General features: G+C 34.1%; 1 protein-coding gene across 3 annotated transcripts; it reads right to left on the reverse strand.

Moving 5' to 3' along the window:
• Nucleotides 1-1,611: 1,611 nt before the first annotated feature.
• LOC116776308 (uncharacterized) lies at nt 1,612-18,429 on the reverse strand. 3 transcript variants are annotated; one of them, XM_061525285.1, is made up of 6 exons: nt 18,265-18,429; nt 7,434-7,617; nt 4,524-4,655; nt 4,201-4,270; nt 3,376-3,443; nt 1,612-3,197 (listed from the first exon to the last, which is right to left on the reverse strand). In XM_061525285.1, exons 2-6 carry the CDS (start codon nt 7,599-7,601, stop codon nt 2,712-2,714), a joined length of 924 nt encoding a protein of 307 aa, XP_061381269.1. In that variant the 5' UTR covers nt 7,602-7,617; nt 18,265-18,429; the 3' UTR covers nt 1,612-2,711. The 3 variants fall into 3 exon arrangements, with proteins under 3 accessions (XP_061381269.1, XP_061381267.1, XP_061381268.1); XM_061525283.1 differs by having other exon boundaries at nt 4,201-4,273; nt 18,265-18,428; XM_061525284.1 differs by lacking the exon at nt 18,265-18,429 and adding an exon at nt 17,819-18,099 and having other exon boundaries at nt 4,201-4,273.
• Between the last annotated feature and the right edge of the window lie 333 nt (nt 18,430-18,762).

The following is an 18,762-nucleotide window of genomic DNA, read 5'->3' on the forward strand; positions in this document are numbered from 1 at the left end:
ATACAGAATATATAAACATACATAATATCTAAGCTAAACACAAATATTTGAATAAAGAAAGAATTAAGAGAATAATATATCCTTAAGTTGTTTTGCATGTTCCAACAAATAGTAAGTTAAAGTTCTTTTTAAAATGTTTCTATTTTGTACTTTATATGTCATCAGCGTACAGATGATGAGATATTTAGTAATAAAATTGATTGAGAGAATAGGAGAGGAGAAAGTATGGGTAACGTCTTGTGGAGTAGGGCAAGACAATCGCACCAATTCAATGAGGTATTATCAACACGTATAGCGTATCGGCGATCATCAAGATAAATAGACAACCAGTTCAGTATTTTTGGAAGAAATGTTTATTTGTCACAAAATAGCGATAAAAATATCTATTCATTTTTGGGACAGACGCATTAGGACTTAGGTATTTTTTGAATTGCGATACCATGATCTTTATTTAGCGAGGTGAGGTGAGGAGTTATATCTTTAGCGAGGTAATACACTTGGAGATAGGGAAATATTAATTACATAAGTATGGTGGGGGAGAAGAAAGTCGCATAGTACTTATCGTATACTGCGTAAAAGTCACTTAGGCTACAGAGTTACATTTAATAGATATTACAATTTAGCTAAATTCTCCTTCGGAGACTAAAGAAGACCTAAATGCACAAACTTACGGAATGGCGCGGAAGTTATGAAAGAAATAGTGCGAAGCTTTGTAAAGGATCAATTTTTTAACTTTAAAAATGATGGCGTAAAGTATCAGGTGAGAATGAGTATCTAAGTTTGGTCTGTGACTGCTAGAAACAGGATCAACACAGCAGAGGAACTCCCGGCCCTTTCCCAACCTTGTTTGAACCCAATCTAATGGAACCTGCTTTTCAAATAGTTATAATAACTCCAGTTAAATTTGCTGCGATTGAGCCTGAGCTTAAGGATGGTCGCGTCTTTTTATTGTGACTCTCACTTGTTCTGTAATTCAAGGAGTTGGTGTAACCAACCAAAACCGGATATGTTCATCGTAGAACGAAATTAGCGCATTAAGTCCAGTAACTACGTCATGCACTATATCAGCCTACAGAACATCCGTTCAGATTATACACACAGTCTCACCAAAAAGCTCTCCAGGTTTGATTTACATAAACTACGCGGGTACATTCCTATAGACTTGTACTTAGGAATTCGATGAAATTTCAAGGATTACGATGTAGACAATAGATTATCCTTGGAAAAGCCGGGAGCAGATAATTGGCCAGGATAGTCACTCAATATGTAGCGTTTCTCGTTTCTTATTGAGCAACATTCGTTAACAAATGTTGGAAAAATATAACTTATAAGAATGAAAAACTACTAACGTTCCGTTTGTAGTGTGACGATGACATCTTGGACTAAGGATACCTCATAATGTTCGTTTTTTAGAAATCTTTTAATTCTGATCTATTTTTAAAAACATGTATTTTAATACATAACATCAATCAATCGGTAACAACTTACGCTCCAGCAATGTGTCAGGTAAATATTTTAAATCACCCTTCAACGGCTACCAAACGCATTGTCGCTGGTATGGAACGCGTCCATAGACAACATTAACAGTGAAAAACAAAATAAAAATCATCGGAACAGAAAATAAATTCTTTATTAAATATCAATATTATCCAATTCAATCAGATTAACGTGATAGGTCATCAATACTAACCGCGCTCGGCCGATACATGTGCTGAGATCTTACAAATACATCACATTGTGTCAACCTCCGCGACCTGTGGCTACAGGCTGCGGGACACGAGTTGATAAACGTAAAAACCACGAGTTCAATATAAAAGTTATCTAAAACTCTATAACTATTTATGTACAATACACTGTCGGTTTGAGGTAATCATTTCTGACGTCGTTTGTACTGTGTGATTCATAAATTACTTAAACATTATTAATATCATCGTATAGAATTTCTATTATATTTTCCGTATTCATCTAATTATTACGTATTTTTCTCTATTTCACTTATAAATGTAACAACTATACAAATATTTAACAAACATGTTGGCACGTTTTGACTCGGAGCTGTGTCCTGCGGAGCGATCACTAAATTAACTTCAAATTATGTTCATAAAAATCTTAAAACGCGTTACGAATATTTATATCAACGGATATATAAATCAAACGCGTGCAACTACCCTCATAATATATATATATATATATTTCTTATATATATATATTATGTGTACTTTCCCCGTCTGTGCGTCTCACACTTGACCGCTCCACATAATCGTTATATATCTTACAAGACTAGCCTTTTCACTTACACCGTTCCGCCAGGGAGTCGACGCTGCGACAAAAGTCCCAAAAGCGGGAGTCCTAGCCTAAGACGAAATAAAAAAAAAACCTCCTTAAAGGCTCTAAGTACCTAGGATTAAAAAATCAATATGCGACATTCCATGTGAGCCGGCAGTCTGGACCGCGGGCTGCCGGTAAAATATAATACTATTAAAAAAATAAATCCGCACAAACGCGGCTAAAACGAAAACTCAAGCACATTATACATGTACTAAGAAATAATATATATATAAAATAAGCTACCGACCGTGGGCCCGGTGACGGCTGAAATCACATCGAGAAACTAGGTTCACTAAAACAATGCAGAAAGCTAACTACGAGACGGCCAGCTCTAGAACAAACGGCTGATGGACCGTTGATGGCGCGGGAGATGCGAGGAGGGGTCATTTGTTGCTGGCTTTCTCCAAAAAGTCCATTTTCAACCTTAGCTCGATGAGGAAGAGCTGCTTTTGCAACGAAAATATCTCCTCCTTCTGCCTCAGTTCCATGTTGAGTATCTTCATCTTGGCCTCGTGCTCCCACACCGCGTGCTGTCTCTTGGCGGTGTAGTAGAGCCGCTCCTCCTCGGAAGCGGAGCTGATCTCCTGTCTCGCTTCCTCGGACTTCTCTCTCTCGCCGCTGTTCCGGTCGTCGAGGTGGCTAAGGTTGAGGGGCATGCTGGGCAGCTCGTTCAGCTTGTGGAGCAGCTTCTGCTGGATCCTCGCTTGCTCTATCGCCTGCAGCGGGTTGGTGAGTACGGGGAGCGTGGTGAGGGTGAGGGGGTTGAGCTGCGGGGGGGGAGAGGACTGGGGGATGATCTGCACCTGGGGCTCCAGGACGTTCGGCATCGTGTCGTCGCTGTCGTTCGTAGAGAGACGGCCGTTAGACATCTACAGGGAAAATATACATGTATGATATATGCTGTGGCCGGTCTATGATGTGTATTGTGTGACGGACTCTAGGACAGTGCTTCAAAGTAAAACTGCTGCGTGTGTGCGTGCGTTTGTGTGTGTGTGCGTGCGTGTGTGTGTGTGTGTATCTGTCTCTGTGTATCTCTGTCTCACTCACGTTAACGGGCGCGTAGTCATCCTTCCCACTGAGAGCGTCCGCGCTGGTCGTCGCTTCGCCCTCCTCTTCTGTAAGTCGTATGCACATGTGACTCGTCAACATACTTACAGTTACTTGTCTGTTCGTCAGTATCAGACTGAGGTCGAAAAGTAGGTAGAGCGGATAGTGAAAAGGTCATTTATTATAATCCTCTCTGCGGTTTCATCGAGAAAATAAAGTTTTACAGTTCTGATCTATAAAATAGTTAGATTTAGCGCAAGCTATTTAAACGAGATATCACCGTCTTAGGCCCAAGACGCTTCAAGGGAGAAAACAGCTCACGGAATTGACAAAGGTTTTACATATAATATAGTCATATAAAACTAACAGAGACAAATTTGCAATAAAAATAATAAAAATCTTCCCTAAACATGGAAAAAATACCTCCAGAGGAATAATATATGTAGCAGAATGGAAATTTAAAGCGAGCAGTTTGTACTTATTTTAAGACAAAGTCATTTGCTGAGAGTAGAGAAAAAAAAAATTTATTGGACAAAAATTTAAAATATGGTATCGTCTGACATCCAACATGTTGGGCGAACACAAGACTTACTCAAAAACATGTGTTTCACACAACAAATAAAAAAGGTTTATTACTTATTAATTTATTTTAACAAAGATAAATAAAATTTGATTGAGTATTTTTAGTTTCGTTAGAGTGTTTTGTAAGCCAAAGTTTTTAAGATGTTGGCCCCTTTTTTTTCTACAAAGGGGGCCTTTGTTGATTTGTGAGAGGGCCTACACCAGAGGGCCCCTCATGACCCTGTCTTATAATATATACGTTACCTTTAACGTCTAGAGGATGTATACTCTGCCAGAGCATCCCGTCTAGCAGACCGGGCGGGTCCGCGGGCGACTGCTGGAACGATATCGAGCAAACTTTTAATATAATAATTCATACATATAGTTAAAATTTGGTATGAATTAATTTTATGGTAAATAAATCTAATAGTTGTTTAATAAAATAGCAGTTAATTCTGTATTTAAACAAGTCAAAGAGTACTTTAAATGTAAAATGATTGCTCAATTAGTAAGGAATCATTATAAACTATAGTAACACTTAAATTTATACAAACAAACAAACAAACATACATATAATGAAGTAATACCTGTGTGTCGTGAGCGCGCATTTTGCATTTCTTCTTATAGTTCTCGTACCACATCTTGACCTGGGCCGGGGTCCTGGGCCGCTCGCCCCCGCAGCGCGCGTTCACTTCGGAACAGATAGTGGACCACACCAACTGCTCATACATACATTTATTATTATTATTAAAACGAGGCCCCCTTTAAGAGGGGCCCTCTCGGGGGAGGCCCCCTTAGATATATCTTACAATTAAATATATATAACGCTTTCTTTTATCCCTTCCAACTATGTTCAATAGGTGTAAACCACGAGGGCTTTCTTGTATTTACCATATAAACAATAATATTTTTAATTCCATAGTTTAAATCACATGCGTCCAAACAATGTCTTTACGCTATCGAACCTTTTTAAATTAAAACCTCATTTCGGAGCGTTCTTTATTGTATATTAAAAAAAAAACATGACATTTAACAAAATGTATAACGTCTTAACGTTTTTAAACGCTACGAGTCCGCCTCGGTCAACACTAATTTGTCTTAAAATAACAAATAATTTTCGCTATGAACATACCCGAGGTGTATTTCATATAAACATTCATATGTATGTATTATCCCGTTAATATCAGCTTTAGAATTTTAAACTACTTCTAGCTTAGTGCAAAGAACCTAGCACGAGTCAGCACTACACTAAATACGAACAGTTTAACCTTCCTCATTCAATGAATACGTTAATTTTTGCGTAAGTAAAGTTACGTCCAATCACTTCAAATTACGAAGCCGTGACAAAATGGCCGCTATCAGTAAAAAAATCGCTTAAAATATTAATATGTCTAAGTAAAAAAATGTATTGATTTTTTTAAACTTCTGTCCTTATGATAATTGTTTTGCCAGTAACGTCGTTCTGCAATGAGCGTTTAGTATTATTATAGTCTGTATTTTTTTTATTACTAAATAAAAATTGTTCAAAACTATTAAGATTTCTTTTTTTATACAATATAATGACTGTTTTTTTTTTGTTATAAAGAGCTTAGGTATAATAAATCTTCCTTATACAAAATTATTTAATGAAAATTAATAAAGACTTAACAATAGTTAAGCATACCGAGTGTATTATTATTATTTTCTTTGTGATTAATATTTTAAATTTACTTTAAATTCATTATAAGGTTGGAATTTTTTTTCGCAACATTTGACGAGTTCCTATCACGGCGTCCACGAGTAAGATCGTATTTCTTGTTACATCAGCGTTACGTAATAGGAATCGTTTGTTTTTAAATATTCTATACCACAGATGTAAATATATAATATATATATATATATATATTATATTTAACATATAACTTTGTCAAGTTTTCATTTAGCATAAGATAATATTGTGTTTCATGGAGAGACTTAATTAAACGAAGATTTTTTTTAAATTTATATCATAGTAACGACTTTTGAAAACTTAAAAAATAATAGTGATTTGCTCATGTTTTTGATGTTTTGATACACACAGACAGACACGCTGATAATAAACAATGCACCAACTACATCAGTGGTTCCCAACAGGTGGTCGCGGAATTCAAAAAGTGGTCCGCGAATGATATCAAAACTCTTTTAAATTTTATTAATGTTTTTAATAACATATTTTTTTATACGAAATACATTATTTTCTTAGTCATTAACTTTATTTTTCTCTAACATCGTAGTCCCATGCAAACAAAAGGTTGGAAACCACTGAACTATATGGCACAGAATGTCGAGACGCCAACAATTTCAGTGTCAATAGTTTTGTTATAATTGATCTAAATACCTACATTAACGTACAATATTAAGAGCGTAAATAATCATAAAGGAAACACCTAAGAATAAATGACTGAACACAAAACGACATTTTTGAGGATATTGGAGGTCGTTCACCTCAACCAGTGCATCAGTCTGTAGTTATCTAGAATAAGAAGTTAACAAGTATCGTGATCAGGACTGTAACCTATTCTACCACGATATCAGGTGGAGCCAACCTAACAACTGAGCTATCGTGTCGCTATACAAATTGTTAATTCTATCTTTGATTACTTAGGAAGAGTAATCAAGAGATAATTCCGTTTCTGAATAGACAAAGTAACGTTTTAAGTTTTAGCTTCAACAGCTGCAACTAACGTTGTATATAATAGCGTAAGCACATTTTGGATAAAGAATTATCTTCGATAAAAAGATAACAAAGCGAGGATGAATGAAACCGCTTGTTGTGGAAATTAAACGAAACAGATAAGACGTGTGAGGTAGAATGGTACTTAAAAACTAACTATTATTTTAGCTCGACTTAACTGTCAATCAATCATCAATCAATCAATCAATCTTATGTGAATGACGGTGGATTGTTACCCGTGTCCTTAATCGGAATCCTCACATGATATGTATATTCAGAATTAAGAAGAAATCTTGGAAGCAGTACATCAAACAGAAGATAAACAATGAAGTGTGAGCCTACTGGCTTATTGGTGATCTTTGCCAAGTGCTCTATAAAACTATTCAGTCTTCTGAATGTACATTGTCTTTTAAGTTAGTATATGAAATATTTTTTTCAAGTAATTGGCTAAATTAAAATAGTTATTATATCTATATGAACAGTAGCAGTGGTTCATATCATTACTTGTATGTTGCACGGACGCCTCGGCTTGTTGGATTATATCCTACTTACTCCGTCTATGATTGAGCATTTCCAACAGACGCGGTCTGCTTTGACGAGATCCAGTTTGATGGACAGATGATTGATTACAATATAATGACAGCGTACTTGTTGCAGTCGTACGACGTCAGCTAGTATTTGGCCTATTCGCAGTTCTGTTTCGCTGGCTCTTTGTTAACTTCCGTGTACCCACTTTTCCTTTGTATCATTGAGTTTTTTTTTACATAAGCATGGAATGTCTTTTCTTATCCTATCCAAGTCTCACCTGCTTGCTGCGGTTGGTGGCGTTGTTGGAGCGTCCCTGCCGCAGTACGTCTCGATGCCTGGCGATCAGCTCGAGGACCGTCCTCTTCTCCAGCTCGGTGAAGTTCTTGGATCGCTCCTTGTGCCCGCGGCGCGCTCTTAAGGCGCCGGCGCCGCTTCGTGTCGACATATCACTCTAGAGTTCTCTGGACCAACAACTATTCGGTCATTATACTGAATACACTCTACAAAAATTCTTAGTTTTATTTATTATAATATAAACTAGTTTATATTTAGTATAAGAGAAAAATTTTAATGTATTATTGCTCTAGCATCGAACCTCGTGTTTGAGAATTCTTTAGAAAATATTTAATAAATTTTGAAATAAGGCTTATAACCGGTCCCATTCCTCCTTAAACAGATGATTTTAACCCGAAAGGAGATTCAGAATTGCAATCTGATAAACATGCGACGTCTTTTTGTTTTATCGCCCAAATCACAATTCAAAATATCTTAAATAATATCACGTGATGTAAATGGATCGGATCGCTTTCGTCTTAACGTAATGATGGAATCTTTTACACCCAACGTAGTCTAGATCTGCAGCCTCACAACTAACCTGATCTATAAATATGCATATATGTAAAGGTTAACTTGAATTTTTCTATTTCTTTGAGCACGATAGCGACGAGACTGTCTTAATAATATTATTATATAAATAATATATTTGAAATAATTCTGCTATAAGTATCCAACTGTTATGTTAGCTGGATGGCATTTCCGATATCATAAAAGGCCAAATAAATTTAAATAGAATGATATCGTATTAATATTAATCTATTTCATAATGTAAACTAAAATACAATTAATAAAAATTTGAACAGAAAGACAACGTAAAGACATTCCTGAACAATAGCATTTACATCTATGTTTATAAAGGAAATCCTTTTTTTGTAAGTTTGGGGAGTCGGAGGGACATATGGGACTCTAATTGATAGGCTATAGACTACCCGCTTAATGCCACGCATTACAGTCGTCGCCTTTGCGGAGCGCTACGGAGGTGATTACGTATTGGACGACGATTCTGGCAGACTTGCTAAAAGTGCTCTAGTTAGTAACGTTAGGGTCCATACAACGTAGCCTTTGTGATGGGCGCTATTCCCCAATTCCAATGTCATATCTCCAGTGGCCTGGGTAATAACATAAGTTTCCCTCCCTCCCCGTTTCTACAGACTAGGTATGGCGGTTATAATCATTTCGTCAGTCTACCAGGTGTCCTTCAATTTAATCAACGGGAGGACGTGGTCCGCTCTACGACCTCATTCACTGCAACGATTTACTTGCAGAAGCAGGTGACGGCGTCCTAAAAACGATATCTGTAATGCGTCTATGTTACAAACTTATCAATGAGACCCTGCTGACTACCCTGGCTTCTACACTACACTGCCGATCCCTCGTCTCATATTCTTCCAGAGTGGGACGAGGCGAATCCGTAGGAACTTTAGAGTTCTGCGACGACTGCCTGTTCATCGTTGGTGATGCGGACCAGTCCCAAACACAGCAATAGTCTATGCGCTACCCTGCCCTGCCTGCCCTACAATTTTCCTTACGGCCTCCGAGGCTTGCCCACTAGCACGGGCCTCCGCCTAGTGCCAATATACAGCGAAATCTGGAGCCCCCAGGAATTACCAATCGCTTACAGGATTGCCGCGTTGGACGTAATCGTACAGGACTCCCCAACCACCCTTAAAAAAGGTCTTTTGCTATTAATGCAGTAAGACCGAGGACTCCATGGCGAGAGCAAAGTAGGGGCACCTTCAACGCTCAAACGTAAGTTATATACAGCTGGGACAAATCATATAAATTTTCATTATTTTGATATAATCCTTTCCCCAAATCTTGATTATCATCACAAAAACGTATGTTTTTCATAAAACACGACAGTCTGAGTATTTTAGTTAGATCAATTATAATAAAAACTAATACACATATACACATATCGTAAGAATTCAGAAGGTTACTTGTTTTGATAACGACAAAAATAATATGAGACTGGTTTGTCCTCTCGGACTTGGGACAGTTATTTAAATGATATGTCCAAACCTTACGACCGAATTTACGTTCACACGTTAAAAATATTATAAATTATATTATTTCATATAATACTATGTTTATATATTGTTATTTTAAAACGTTATGTAAGTGAAATAAATAAATTATTATGTTATATTTTTTGACTTTTATCCACTCAAAGGATAGGTCGATTTTGATGTAACTTTTCATCAATATAGACAGAATCTCGGTTGTTAAAGGATTATTTTTAAACGCGGGAAACGACAATGGTGTTTGATTGTTTGTGTATTGAGTAGATAAAAAAAATACACTCCGAGGTTATTGTTCGTAATTATTGAAAAATTGACAAGCACAGGATTTGAACCGGCGAATTCTGGGATATAACGTCCCAGTCGCTTTAACAAAAGAGGTATAATGTCTTCCCTGAATCTATAGAGCTTTAAAAGCACTTATTATAAAAAATCGATGTTTTTCTTTCCTTATTTTTCAAGAGTTTAGCGAGCAGTCATTTAAATAAAACTAATATTTTTGAAACAAAAGATATTACTTCCGAATGAAAACTTCATGCTTTTGATGTCGTTTAACAAATAGCCAAGTTACTCTTTATGAAATGACCTATACGCGAATAAGATTCCCACCGAAATCGGTCTACCTACAAGAAACCGTCAAAAAAGTTCCAACCGATCTTGAGATTAGTCAGAACAGATAGACGGACAGACAGTCTAATAGAGACATTTATATAAAAACAAACGTTCACTCCCATTTTATTTATTAGTATAGAGAGATTAAATAATGCAATAGAAATTTTTGTTTATGTAAAAAATATATCAGTTACTAAAACGAAACTAGTGGGAGGATTGTTAAAAGGCAGCGTTTCTTTCTCTTTCAATAAAAGTCCAACGAGCCTGTATATGTCAATTAAAAATCTACAATAATAGTAGTGTGTGTGTATGTATATATAATAAATAAAATGTATACATATATATTTAAATTAATCTGCAAATCAAATATATAATAAAAAAGAAGGAAGACTAAGTGAAATAAAGTTTCCACCGTCATGTTTTTCGCATTATTAATACAGCTTATTGAATCGGAAACGGGAGACGGTCCGTATGCAGTTTTACGTTACAAACAAACGGTAAATACGGATTTTTATCACCAATCTATCGAGTACGATAAACATTACTCCTCTTTTGTTCCTGTGATGTCGGCTAAAAGGTTCCTTTGGACATGATTAACGGTTTTCCACCAACAAACACATTGTTCATCTTCTTCATCTCTACCATCAGATGGTAGAGATGAGAGCCATTAAAGATGTATAAAAAATGTTTAAATGCGTGTACCACTTTACTAATGACGTGATCGTTACTAGCGACTGTCACCGGCTTTACCTGCATATCACACCTTTTGAGATACGCGTTAGCATCCTTGTGAGGTTTAAGCGAATCCTCGAAAGAACTTTCCTAACTTGATGCCAATATAACTACCTCAGAATACTAGCTTTCCGATCAAAAAAATAACTTTCAATTTAATCTTTTAATTCATGAGTAACTTCGTAACGAATATATAAATCTTATTAACAACTTCCTCCATTTTTAAATCGGTTAAAAAAGGTTGTCAAGTCACTCGTGATGACATTAGCTGTTTCATAGAATAGCCAGAACAAACACTAGGATCATCTTCATCATCTTCGTCGCAAGGGTCTTTCATCACGTATCAATGATCTGTATACATGATGACTTACTTGGGAAGATAGTTGCTGTAGTTTCCCCTTGCATTCTGCACCAGCTCTTTTTTGGCTATTTAGACCCCAAAGCTAGCTGTAGCCTCCTTCCAGCCAGTTTCCCGGCTGGGCTTGTTGGTTATCCCGCCACTGCTCGGTGACACCGCCTGTCAGTGGTGTCTAAAAACTTAGAAAGTACATATGACTTGGAAGAGATCACATTGGTACTTGCCAGGTTTCGAACCCGCGCCCTCACGTATGAGAGGTGGGCGTCTAACCTCCAGACCATCACGACTTCATTGGGATACACAAACAATAAATAAGTATATGCGTTTGTAGAAATATATATATATTCCTCTCTATATATGTATGTATCTATTAATTTTTTTCAACCAAAAATCTAACTGTAATCCAACAAATAGTCTAAGCTAATAGATTATCGTGAGAGCGTATAGCGTATAGCGTCGCTGTAACTTAAAATCACTCAAAAATATCTCAAAGCGTGAATGGAAAGTTGCTTGGACACTGTTATTTAAATATAATCTAATAATTATCACACATTATAAATTCTAATTAAGATTCGTTATTAGCGATGTCAAGGATTGATTTGGCGAGATAAAATCACTTATCGGTGACATGTCCCACCACAGCCTCCGTAACCCGGACCCGCTCGCGAATTACCACACCGTGTATAGAGGTTTCTGTAGCAGAAGGAAAAACTAAAAATCGAAATTAACTGACCGATGAAAGTATTGTTATAAAAAAATATAGTATATATAAAAAATTATATGGTTATACATATATACATAGTATATTAATTAATACCAGACATACGGATAATTACACACACGCACATATATATATATATATATATATATATATATATATATATATATATATTTGTCTCTTTGATTACTACGCATGGATGAAAAAAAATATGTGTAATTTAACTTATGAGGTCCAAAGATTATATTTTATCTGAATAATCTATATCTAAAAATAGATGAACTAGATTAGCGAAATCTGTTCAAACTAGTTTTGTGTGTATGATGTAAGTGTCAGAGAATTTCTAACCTCTGGCTTCACTTTTAAATTGTATTAATCGGAATTATATTTAATGTATCGGATTTATCTCGTTCTCTTGGATTTTATTTATATTATAATAGAACTTCATGAAAATGTGCGCAGCTTTGTCGACATATCGTCGTAGCCGACTTAACGATTCATGTATGGTGTAAAGCTTCTTCGCTCGTTATCATATCAGTGTACAAAAAAAAATATTGTCAAAAAACTTTAAATAATAAGTTGATTATAAGAAATTATTATATGAAAGTATAATATGAAGAATCGTGATATCATGGGAGTGCTTGAAGAAAATTTAATTAATTTTTTTTTTAAACAAAACGTCAAACAAATTATAAATATTTAGATCTGTCATTTCACTGACACTTTTTTTTTTTTTAAATAATAACTTCGGTCCGAGAGTCTTCAAAATAGATGTTACATTTTAAAGGAGGTTTCATATTATGCTATGATATTTTTTGCAAGCGAGTAACAAGGCCGGCTAACTGATACCACAACTGGTTGTAGGAATAAAATTAATATTCGCGCTGGTTCCGAATATAAAAAAAATATATATATATTAAAGATAAGTTATAAAACATTTAGTTCATATTGGAGTTATGTTTAATTATCTTCCATTATCGATTTTATTGACTAGTTTTTGTCTTTGAATTCATTCGCGTACTATTTAAGTGAAGCTCGGAGGGAATGTATATAGCGTGTTAGCCAGGAACAGCGCCAGGAAACGATGGTCACGGGTTGAACGCGTGTCAATAAAACATCTGATATTCTGAAACGTGATCTATTTTATTGCGGAGTGTCATCGAAATCGATTCAGTAGTTTTTTTGCGTGTAAGATCAACACGTGACACATCCTCGCTAACTTTCTTATTTCTAATACTACTAGGTATAATAGCGAAGTTTCGGCTTCTTGAATAACAATCACATTACATGCAGTCTGGAGCGGAAGCTGAGCTTAACGAGCTTAGTGTGAGAGCTATGCTTTGTCATTTCCAGATAATGTCTAGAAGCAAACGCACTACGAACCTTCTGCTCTGATCGGTCTACCACCAGGTCGTCCTAACTCATCTTTAATATCCTCTTAATAGGCCACACCACATCAATACTTCGACGTGTTCCGCATAACTTTCAATTCTACACTACATAATATAATTTTTGTGTCCATTTTCGTATGTTGTTTGTACCACAAAACAGAGCTTCGTGGAAGTCAATCCACCGCCCGATAGACAAATACTTTCTCATTTATAATAAAAAAAACTAGCGAAACTTACAAATGATATGATTAAATTATACAAGTCGTAAAAGTTACACATATGTATATATACATATATGTGTGTGTGCGTGTGTGTGTGTGTGTATGTGCGTGCGTGCGTGTGTGTGTGATTTGAATTTAACCGTTTTATGATACGATCGTTTCTGTTAAAATTATATTTAGTAATAATTAGTTCAAAATATGACCTTTTATCAATCGAAAAAAAATCTATAATTTATTACTTAAAAACACAAAGTTATTAGGAATTCGAATAAAATAAACTATATTTAAATATACAAAATAAACTTGTGCATTGAAAAAGTTGTAGTTTGGCTTTTGCTTTGAACCTGTTTTTGAGACTGTTTAGTATTTTGTCAGACATTATACTATACATATATATATACATATATACAGTATTTCCTGCAGCAGATTTAATATGCAATATATATGACAAGATGTATATTTTAAATATTAAATCTCTATTCCTATCTTGGTCGCATTAAGTGTGAAGTATAAGAAGCTCTTTTCATTACGAGTGAGTGAGTTACTTAAAAAAGTCTTAACTATAGACGTTTATATAGAATAATGTTTTATATGCGATAAATAATATATTGGTGAAATAAAAACGATTTAAATAATCAATTTATTTTGCTTAACAATTAAATTTATTCAGTTAGTATACTTATAGCTTTACATAGTGTTTGGATACTTATTTAAATGTTTTAAGAGAAATGAATTAAAATCGTATAGAAATATAATATATATATAAAAATATAAAAATAAAAAGAATCGTAATATTTTAAGTTTGTATTAATTATAATGTCATCGTTGAACTGTTTGCCATTTTCAATGCCAGCGTCTAACCTATACATCGCGATATAACAAAATAAATGTACACTATAAAATGCAAAATATAAGCAAATATAAGCAAATTCGCAACATATTAAGAAACAGTTATAACCTACATATACATTACAAAAATTAAAAACATAACCTTTTTTTTTATAGCTGGTTAAAAAAATATACCAACGTAGAACCGTCTCTACATTTTAGTCAGGACTGATTTGAATATAAATCTTGGTAATTTTTATATCATATAATATTATCCCTGTTTATATAGACGAAGTATAGAATTATCAGGTGACTTAAATTTTACGACACACGCGGTTAAAATAGTTTTTACGTAGGACTGAAAGTTTCATATTCCAGACAGAAAAATATGTTAAGTATGGAGCTGTTCACGTTATAAAATCGAGATAAATTTTTTTTTCACGTAAATCAATACAAACAAACCAACCCGGTTTCGGTCGCGGAATAGTTATTATTGATGTAGCATCAGTATCCCGATGGAACGTTATCCTGACTTTATGTTACTGACGGAAAGAGTTACATCACAATTGATTCAGTATTAATACCGAGCAGACAATAATATCGAATAATTTAATACTAAGAAAATGATAAATTAAGACAAATATATATACATATATATTAATGAGAAAGTCCTGTTAGTTACACTATTTATAACTCAAGAACGTCTGTACGAGTTTGGCTGAAAACTCGCGGAGGGGTAGTTTAGAACCAGGAAAAGGACATAGAATATTCGTCCGATCGAAAAAGAAAACAAAAATAACTTGTCACTCTCCTAAATCATCTTATTTGATGCCCTTAAGGAGGAACAGAGTTCGCCCGGTCATACATTTCAAATTCTGAAACCAAAGCAGACGAGGTCGCGTGCAAAAGCCAGCAACATATAAAATAGCGTTAGACTGACGAAAAGTAGAACACGCAATAAATCTCATATACATTTTTAATATATTATCATAATATATACAATTAAAACTATATCATGGAACAGGAAGTAGAAAATAAGGAAACGGAGAATATAAAAAACGAATAAAAAACACTTTTTTTTTTTTTGTCCGCCTTCATTTATATATAATTAATAATTTAGATAAATCGTATCTATTGGGATCGGCGACTTTCACAATCGCTAGCGAAGAATCGTGATATCTGTTCAGATTATTGTAAAAAATAACCGAGCTTGTTATATTCACCCGGATTCGTCTGCTCATTGAATTGAATTTAAAACTATTGCCTCGTTATTAGTAAAATATTATATATATATATTGCATTGAGCTGTCAGAATGTATTTTTGTATCACAATTCTGTAATATTGATCAACAACTAATTCCTATTTAATTAAACAGTCGGGCAAAGTCAGTATTAAGATGTAGTCGACTGAGACGTTAAACATACTCTATATAAGATTTAAAATGCCTTATTTATATTACAGTTTCAATAGGAAACATGACCACAGAGCCATTTATCTTTGTTATATCCAGTTAAATATATAAATAGTGATTCAAATATAAAATACGGAATTATTAATTCGCACACTCTAGTGGGTACTATAGCTCAAATGTTAGAGCGGCTGCAACTCCACATACCAGAAGTCCTAGGTTCGAGTCTAGCTAGTGTAGAAAATTTCTTTGCATGTTACGTATATAAATTTCAATTGACGCATCAGCCGAATATTTTTTTTATATTAGAAACATAATTATAGGAAATTATATGTGATAATTTATTTATCTCCAAACAGAAAACTATCATACCGTACGTTTTTGTCAAACTTTACTCGTATTAAACACCAACCGGATCGGAATTGGGAGCTAGATTTTTTCAATAAAACCTTTTTTGAATATCATTCAAAGAGATCCCGTGTTATTGATTACACCCGGGGTAGGGAGCGGAAACGAGGATACAAATGATAATGACTATTTTTCTAAACGCTATGTTATCTGTTCATCATTAAACTTATTAGAAATATCAATTGTTTTGTTAAAAGCATCTTCAAGAATTATTTATCTCAATTCCCGCATTATTCTGAATTCAGACTAAGGTGTTAAACATGTTTGTACCGTTTTGAGCAACAAAAACATGAGACATCTTTGCCGAATTAGTAAAAAAATATATAAATGTCTTCGCGAAATCAAAATTTATTCAAGTCTATTGGGCAGCGCCTGAACAAGTAGTGACCCGATTTGTTAAAAAAAAAAACTTTCATTTTATACCAAAGTATGGAACGCAAATAGTTAGGTCAGAAAAAGTGAACCTACCGACCCCTTCTTACGAATACTTCTATCCCGCTTTGTAAACATTCTACATAAAACTCGCTCAAAATTATAAAATTTTATATAAAATAAATAAATGCGTAAATCAACTGTCCTTATATCACGGTCCGCACCAAGCTATGACATGGTCTCTATTAATATGTGATGTCATGCTCGGTTACGGCCAACAAAACACTGAACATATCTGAACCCGAGCAATATATTCATCCAGGAAAAATTCAGTATCTTCAATCTAGCGGCCACTCATTGATAATGTGTCCCGGAGCGCACAATCTGTCAATAGCGAACCATTAACCGCCTCTATAGTTACATTTATTAAACAGAAACTCCTCGCAGTGATAACATTATTTAAAAAATATATATAACTTCATAATCATTGAATAATTCAACAAGTTACAGCACGAGGAAATAAAAATTTTATATATAAATGTATTTTAATCCGACTCGCATATATGTATACAAACATGGTACGGTTGGTACAAAATCTGAGCTTCAATTGGAATAATAAAAAAAAAATCTTCAATTACTTTAAATAAAAATTATTACACAATCATAATAGCTATGTATTAAACGTCTATCTTGTTCTTTCTTGTTTATATTTACGTTATGTTTACATAAAGGCTCTTTCTGCAACAATATTCACATGACACAAAAGATTTGATCCAAAAAATCTGTCTGTGAAAATCATATAAATCACAACACCCTGTAAATAAAAATCTTATTTACTATAATAAATTATTAAATTTCAACCTCAACAGATGTATTCGAGATTAATAAATTTATTCTTATCTCGAAACATAAAAATAGTATAAAATTCACTGCATTAGTAAAATATATATATATATATTACGTAAAGGCAATTTTATATCAACAATCTATAATGGTCAGTGTTAGATAAAATATGTGATAATACCTTATATATATATTATATGATTAAGCTATACAAGTTTATAAAGGAAACTAATAAGTTATTAAGTAATTTAAAAAAATATATCCTTTAACTTTCTTATAAGAATTAAATAAAAATATTCAAAATGAAAGATTTTATAACTATCTGATAAGGTTGCTTGATTGAACTGAAATACTTTTTTGTGTTGATAATGATAAAGAATGCACGGTAAATAAATAACAAGAAAATATCAAACCTTCTCAGTTTAGAATATCCATTGCACTTAAACTTGTGACGCGGTTTTTCAAATTATTAAAAAAAAAAATCGCGACCGTCGCAATCCATTTTACTAATGAAGATATTTAGTGGCAGTTAAGGTATTTTATCAAACAGTTTAGAGCCAATCAAAGGTTTAAATATGAATTTTGTACTAATTGAGATAACAACATAATTACGTACGATAAGTCAACGATTAACGTTAGGTTTGTATCAATGCAGAATGCCGAAAATATTAGACCCGGTTACTGCTAGACAAATGTATGCGGCGACAAGACGAATCGTAATAAAATTATACACGGCATAGCGTCAAATTACGCTTCTCTCGCCTTTAGTTAAAAGGTTAACAGCCAATTGACTACAGTTTTTTTTAATCAGTTAAAAATAAGGACATACAGCGATTAATTCGCATTTTTAATAACTCACCGATGCTAGCGGGCCGCATTCCACCGTTCTCGAAGTGCGTGGGATCTTATTTTCATCTTGTTCACGTAATACCACTTCACGAATTACTAATATTTTGTATCAAAATGCAAGGAGATATAAAAAAATAAGATGACCACTGTTACATTGGAACTGTCAAAGTTGAACTTCACTCGAGTGGTCGTGCCAAAAACCATAGACAAGATTAGGTTTTATTATAAATAGATAGCGGTTCGTCTACTCGACGAAAGATGGCGATAGTGACATCCATTAACAGTAATAAATATTTTGTATAAACAATATCAATTAACGATCAGCACGTATGGTACGCTTTATAAATAAGTAAAGTTGCTTCGTTCTAATGCATACTGAATATTCTATATTTTAATATCAGAAGTAGAATACTAACAACCCTTCGCAGTAACTAAAAGAAGATGATATAATGAGCTCTTTCAACTTATCTCGAAGAACGAAATTCTGTGTTCTTTTTACTATTTTTAA

The sequence above is a fragment of the Danaus plexippus genome, chromosome 28 (genome assembly GCF_018135715.1).
Source record: "Danaus plexippus chromosome 28, MEX_DaPlex, whole genome shotgun sequence".
Lineage (NCBI taxonomy): Eukaryota > Metazoa > Arthropoda > Insecta > Lepidoptera > Nymphalidae > Danaus > Danaus plexippus.

Coding starts and splice junctions, on each gene's coding strand:
- LOC116776308 (XM_061525283.1), bottom strand. CDS start 7,601: ATGTCGACACGAAGCGGCGCCGGCGCCTTAAGAGCGCGCCGCGGGCAC. Junction 4,656..7,433: donor CCACCAACCGCAGCAAGCAG/GTGAGACTTGGA, acceptor ATGTATGAGCAG/TTGGTGTGGTCCACTATCTG. Junction 3,444..4,200: donor ACATCCTCTAGACGTTAAAG/GTAACGTATATA, acceptor TACGACTTACAG/AAGAGGAGGGCGAAGCGACG.